This window comes from Branchiostoma belcheri, unplaced genomic scaffold (assembly GCF_001625305.1).
Source record: "Branchiostoma belcheri isolate BF01 breed outbred unplaced genomic scaffold, Haploidv18h27 scaffold107, whole genome shotgun sequence".
In the NCBI taxonomy this organism is placed as follows: domain Eukaryota; kingdom Metazoa; phylum Chordata; class Leptocardii; order Amphioxiformes; family Branchiostomatidae; genus Branchiostoma; species Branchiostoma belcheri.
The window spans coordinates 1,008,923-1,016,136 of record NW_017802458.1 but is presented as its reverse complement, the minus strand read 5'-3'; the positions used below and the strand labels follow the sequence as shown (position 1 = coordinate 1,016,136).

The 7,214-nt window shown below is 41.3% G+C and overlaps 1 protein-coding gene across 1 annotated transcript in view; it reads right to left on the bottom strand.

The window, feature by feature from the left end:
* Window positions 1–410: 410 nt before the first annotated feature.
* LOC109479444 overlaps window positions 411–7,214 on the bottom strand; it is a 10,062-nt gene continuing 3,258 nt past the window's right edge. The window contains exons 3-5 of the mRNA XM_019781412.1: window positions 3,309–3,545; window positions 773–908; window positions 411–417 (exon numbers count right to left, since the gene is read on the bottom strand). Of these exons, the coding sequence (XP_019636971.1) occupies window positions 411–417; window positions 773–908; window positions 3,309–3,545 (380 nt within the window). The remainder of the gene's footprint in view (window positions 418–772; window positions 909–3,308; window positions 3,546–7,214) is intronic.

The window sequence follows — 7,214 nt, the reverse complement described above, 5'->3', positions numbered from 1 at the left end:
TCGTAAGGGGCGGTATAACCCCGACCGAATACGGTCGACCGATGATGATGATGATGAGTTACAACTTCCTGGTGATATGCGTGGAACTTATATAAATTAAAATTAGAAAAGACTTAAGTAGAAAACTAACCATGTTGATTTCAGCCGGCCCTCCAAGTGTACCAGTGAGATACATGACGATACCAGCTCCTGCACTTAACAAGGCCAACATTGCTATGGCGATGATGATAAATTGTAGGACACGGCTAAACGCCATCTTGCAGCTTTTTAAAAATCTGGAGATGTTTGTACCATCGTTGATATCTGAGAGGAATCAAAGAATTTTCTATTAAATCTTGTTAATTTTGTGTCATCATTATCATATTTACCGGAATTTTAGTATGTAGTCCATGCTTAGTGCATGTCCAAGACTATTTCCTGAATGGGGTGAAGAGGATATTAACATCAGGGCCCATCACCCTTCACCCAACCGCGACGGGAGCGACAAGAAACCACGTGACAAGCCCCAATGGGTCAGTCTACTAAAGAAGACCAGAGTGACTGGTCGAAAGCTCTAGGTGAAAAAACTTTATGGTGTTGGATGTAAAGTTTTCAGTTTAAACACGCATGTTAACATGTGTTTGTGAACTTTACCATGGGCATATTACCAACAAGAGATCACGCAGTTGGGAATTTAAACTTATTTAGTACTCTATCCTGGAAGTTTGTTTTCAATAATTGCAACAGAAATAAACCTCTGTGTTTACCTCGTCGTAAGACACCAGGAACATACATCATATTGTTAATGAGGCCAGGATTGTTGCGGTCTGTAACTGCAGGATCATCTAATTGCTGTCGAAGATTGTTGATCCCATCTGTGTCGACATTGCTGTGTACGTGGCCTTCATTTGTAATTTCGGTTTTGTTTCCTTAAGCAGACAGGAACATTGAAGACTTAAGGAACATTAAGTGGATGGGCATTGATGATATTTTATCTTTATTTTTGGGTATATGTAATATGGTTGAAGTCAAAATAAATAAAAAAGGTAACTGTTGATTTTAATGATTATGGTTGATTATATCTACGCTAAACAATATCGAAGACATCGGCGGAATAAACAAATGGGTGTGTAGAAGATAGTCTTTTTATGTCAACATCATAAATTATCTATATAGTTGTATGTAACATAATGTTACATACAATATCAAAGACACAATAGTCCAGTCTGAACATGACTTATTAAAACTTTGAGAACGAAAACAAAAAAGCAAAAGCAAGTTTCACACATAAGGGCCCATTGCACTTCCCCACAAGCCAACAGAGAGCCCAAACTTACACCAATTCATCTATGCCCCAAAACCATACTAACATTTCGACAATTGTTCTTCCAGAACTTGAACTACTTACACACAAACCAACACAGAAGGCCCTCTGCAGCGACGTAGGGACCCCCAGCAAGGCCCACTTCAAACGTTGACCGTTGATCTTTACAACACTAACTTGCCTCCTATAAATCATGGACATCCATTCACATATGCTCGAGTTATTCTGCTAAGAAACGTCATCATCATCATCATTCATCCTCCGTAGAGGTGGAGCATACAAAGTTAGCTCGCCACAACTGTTTGTTATACATCACTGAGAAAAGTTCATGTCCCTCCAAGCCAGTTTCAGTTTCAATTAAGTTTCTTAACTATTATGTTTGGGCGTCCAACTCTTCTCTTACCGGTATCAGGGTTCCAGAGTAGAAGCCTACTGGCTGGTTCTTCACTACGTACTACATGACCGGCCAAGCTTAGTCGTCGACATTTGACTACTGAAGTTACATTTGGCAGCGAACCGTATAACTGTTCATTAGTAGTGTGTTTCCACCATGGTGTATTAAAAACCACTCGCAACATCTTCGTGTATGTTCAGTTTAGTTTTCTAGAATGTGACATATTCATGACCCATGATTCTGACCCATACAAAAGAATTGTTTCAATACATGCCTTAAACACTTTGATCTTAGTTTGTTTTCTAATGGGCGCTTTCCAAATCTTATGTAATGAGTGAAGAGCACTCCCATGCCTGTGCGATCCGCACATCCATGTCATGAACACTATCAGAGTACCCTCCTAAGTATTTGAAATCCGCAACACAGTCGATTTCAGTGCCATCAGTGGCAAAAAGTAAACTGTCAGTAGTAGGGTTTAGATGCATGAACTTTGCCTTGGAAGCATTCAAGTATAAACCTATTTTTTGACATGAAGTTTCAACTTTTGTGAGAAGATTTTGTGCATATTTTATTGAGTTTTCCAATAAAGCAATATCATCAGCAAAATCAAGGTCTGGGAGGGTTTCAGCTAGGTATCGTCGGCTCCGACGACGACGGAGAGTAAGCCCGTCTGATTCTGAAATCGAAGACCGGAGCGCATAGTCGAGGCAAATAACAAAAAGGAAAGGGGCCAAAGGATCGCCCTGCAGGACGCCAGTGTTAATGCTAAATGCATCGGTTTCTCCCTCAGGAGTAATAACCACCGCACTGGTGTCCTCGTACATGACTCGAATAGCGCTGACGACATCCAGCGGAATCCCATACGCTTCCAAGATTTGAAACATTTTGTGGCGGTTAATCAAATCGAATGCCTTGCGGAAATCAATAAACACAAGTACTGCCTCTTGGTCAAAGTTTCTCAACTCTTGTACAATGCGTCTGAGCGCGAGAATGTGAGAAGTAGTTGATCTACCTTGACGGAAGCCATTTTGGTTTGTGCGTAACACTTTGTCGATAACTGGACGAATCCTATTAGGCAAACAACGGTTATAAATTTTGGATGCAATTTGTGACAGTGAAATACCTCTATAATTATCTGGGCGGCGCAAGTCCCCTTTCTTAGGGATGGGGATAATTCCAGACAATCCCCATTCCTTGGGGCGCTCTCCCCTGTAGGTTAGGTTGCAAAAGTGAAACAGAATTTTTGTTATGCTCGGCAGTTTCCAAAATTCTGATGGGGAGGCCGTCCATGCCAGGTGCTTTCCCAGTTTTTAGTTGCATGGTTGCCAAGGTAACTTCTTCCTGAGAAAACTCCCCACTCTCAATGAGAGTCAAGCTAAGAAACGACAAACATAAAAGGTCTACTGCAGCAACGTAGACCCCCCCCCACTAAGCCCATTTTTGCACTTGACCTTCATCTCATATGCCGCTAGATCCACAGTCCCCTACACTAAAGCAATCTGATTTTCTACCCTTCTGGGGAAGGCAACAACTGTTATTATGATTTTATACTAAAATCAAATGACTATTAAGTGGCTATAGCTACTTGAGAATTCAAAACACGACCCATACCTTCGTTATCTTCCTGTGGTGAAGCGTGAGGTCCATACATTTGGTTGTGAAGCAAGCCGACGACTTTCCGGCCCACAGTTACTTGCCGTCTATCCGTCCCTTCACCGGGTGGTTGTCCATCATTGCTGTTGGTCTGTCGTAGAGACAACTGTCGGTTGATTTCATCTTTGTCGACGTAATTGTACATGTGGGTGTCAGGATCGTCATCGTCCCCATTGTTTGGTGTGAACTCTGCACCTGTAACATTTAAAGCGTTTCTTGCTGAATTTGGTTTGGTGTTTTTAGATCTGCATTAGTGAATAGAATTAGCCTCTACCAGGCTTCGGGAGAAGGCTGGAAAGAGTAGAAATGGTCCAAATAGAGAGATAGCATGCCGAGGGAGTTGGTCCGATAAGAATAAATTTTGCTGCACAAATGTGCTGTTTAGCGGATCAAATTTCCTGGGATGTTATCTCTCTTTTGGCTGTTATGTCTTGGATGTCATCTCTCTCATGTCTACTCTTTCCAGCGGTCTCCCGACGCCTGGTAGAGGCCAGAATACAATAACTAGTCTTCCCGGAGTCCACTAGAATAATACAAACAAGTAAAATGATTTTATAACTCCGGGCTTTATGCTGTTTGTAATGAATAGTTAATGGTGTTAAATTTATGTGTTAGATTTCCAGGTTGTGTTAACATAGGTCAACATTTTCATCTGCAGCTTATAACATGTACCCATGAAAGTATGAAATTCTATCTAATCTGCCGCAAGGAACTCGTAATGAAACTCAGAATGACAACTGGAACCGTTAAATCAGACGTTAAAAATAACCGGTAATCAGTGTTCAGACATACATTCCTGAGGAAGAAACGCGGCCACAAGGCGCGTATCGACAAATATTTCGATCAAAACTATAATATTATGACTGGGGTCCGAAATGCCACATACTGAAGCTTGCTGCTTATAGTACGCCAAATATACAAGGGTTTACAAGACGTTCTAGTAATATAGGCACGTATGCAAAAGTTTGCATACTTGTGACTCGCTACCTTTACCAGGCACCCCACCCCTCCTCCCCCGTATTAACACTTCCGGGTTCGATCCAACTCAAAAACACCATAAATCCACAAAGAATTATATATTTTCACCAAAAGTTCTTTTAATTGTGCATATTTTCACTGAATCTGGCTATGCAGCCCTGGAAAACAGCATTTTGGCGCATATTTTTTAACAAAGAATGTATCGTGACCGGACACCCCTCTGTGCGAAAGGTCATACAAGTGGACGATACCGAAAATACTTAAAACACACCAAAGGTCAACGGTCGAGACCATTTTCAGGGACAAAGGGGTGTCCGCGGGCCACCAAAAGTCTTAATTCTCACGCCCGAAAACAAATATACAACTAGAGTTTGGAGGGCTCATGCCTCCGACAGTAATATTGTTTTGATGTGTATGTGGTATGTAAGATTAATGGGTTCCTCCCGTGAGTCGCAAATTGTATCTCTCTAGCGGCATACTAATTTTGGCCATTTTCCACTATTTTTCCAGCGATCCCTGGTGCCTGGAACTAACCATTGTGTACAGTATACCAACTTACTTTGTTCCCGGGATTAAAACTCATTCCAGATGGGGGCCACAGTGCTGTCAAATTAGCGATCGTTAAGCATGCCCCTGCTGGGGAATATTGTTTTAACAAACAAACAAACAAACAAACATTCTAAGAAAATATTTTCGGAAGAAAGCCACTGTTGACAGCTTCCCGTTTGTAACTTGTTGTTTTAACCTAAATATAAAACTATACCAAGATTTCACCTGCCCTTAAAATGTTCAATCACCAAAAGCCCAAATACAGTAACGTATGGACCTCCCACGACGACCATTTTCAAACTTGATCTTTCTATCGTCAACGGTAACTTTCTCAAATAAAATCGTGAACATTCCTATGCGACTTTACGAATTATCCTGCTAACAACAATAACGACCAACACAAAAGGTCAAATTAAATGACGTGAAACCCCCCACGAGGCCCATTTCCGAACTTGACCTTTGTATTCTCAACGGTAACTTGCCAACTAAAAATCATAGACAACCATTTAAGGATTCCCGATCTGAAGTACAACAAAAAGCGCCAACACAAAAGGTTCGCTCCAGTCACGTAAGAACCCCCCATGAAACCCATTTTTGGCCTTGGCAATGCCCGTCTCTAAGACAACCTGCCTGCCAAAAATCGTTAACCTCGGACCACTCAGTTGGTGTAAGGCGTCCCACGGTGTCAGTTTACTGATTTTTCAGGTCTTTTCGGAAAAATTTAATAGCTCAGCAGTACGTGGTCAAAAATGGCTGAAACTTGGGGGAAAGGCAAAATACAACTTGCTGATTATAAAAATTCAATGTCATGTTATTATATTTCTTAGATTTTCATATTTTTATGTCTGATATAATGTATAATTCTTTAACAAAAAACGTACATCGAGGAACTATTTCCGACATCAGAGACATACGCTTTTTTGAGGGTACATTCTTACATCTGTCAACATTTCGAAACTGTTTTGATATGTTCAAAATATTATTCCTGCTTTATATAAAATATACTTTTGTCCATTTCAATGCCATAATTTTAGGGTAACCCTGTCTTCCTTGCCCTATATCAAAAAACAGTTTATTATAAATATAACCTCCTTGGTCTAACCAAACTCCATGGTCTCTTGGTATATCATGTCTCCTTGGTCTAACCGAGTCTAATAACAGGGCCTAGCATGTGTATTGAGGCTGGGTACTGTCTGGCATATAGTCTGAACTGGTCAATACTGGGTGAATTTGCAGAGATTAGCTTTACCGGAAATAGTTGAGGCTAACATTTTCCAAGATGTTCCAAACAATTTCTAATAACGTACTGTCCACACCCTAATGTTTTAGATACTAAACTGGCACAGCCGAACACTGTAGCCGACCTTGCTCCCGACTCTTAACCAAGGAGGTTATATTACCATCATGATGGCTGGTGAGCTCGGGAGGCCATGTTTAGCTATCTGTTAGAGTGTTACAGAGGAATCACCATTATTCTTGTCAGTTATCCCCATTATTTTATGGGTTCTAATATCCGTGGCCCTTCCAAAAGGGGCCCTTTGTAGGTCATGCTGGAGGTAACTTAAATATATCTTCAGGTTGTTTGGGGGCCAGATTCAGATCAGAATAAATGTGTTGTAACTTACAGCAAGAGCTTCAAATAGAACTTGCTGATCATTGCTTACAGTTGTTTTGTCTGTGTTACTAGTATTTATGCAAGCCTGACATCCGTTCTGCTCTTGATCAGCCAATTGAAAACAAAAAAGAGGGGTACCAATAACTCCAGAGGATGGAATTAGCGCGCAAACCAAATGCAAAACGGCAGGCGGGGCTGAGGCAGTGGGTTATCACTCAAACAACCCGTCCACCACAACGCGAGAAACAGCTGCGAACATGAAAACCTCAATCCGTTCTAATACCCTTCCGCGGAAGGATATCTCCTCCCCCGGAGGTAACTAGAAAGGCCGACATTTGCTTTGGAGCAAATGTAGCATCGCTTCACCACGTTTCACGACATGGATGGGAGAGAAGGAGAAATGCAATGGAAAACAATGCTTTATATTGATATAACTATAGTATGAAGTGACATATAACTAAGAATTCAAGAGTTTGATAGCTATCCCCTACATTGTTGGTTAGGACCTTTATTTGCATAATGCTAACTGTTGATTTTTAAGATTAAAAAAAGTTTATGCCCCGCATTCCAATGGTTGAGAAGGAAAGTTTGACATACCTGCCCCAAACACTTGAATGCAGTTCAATACTGTCAATATGGCATGGCGTGTGCAGCTGTTAACCCTACCTAGACCGGGCTTTTTTTTTGACATGGGGGGACCGGGGGGGGGAGGGGGGGGGCTC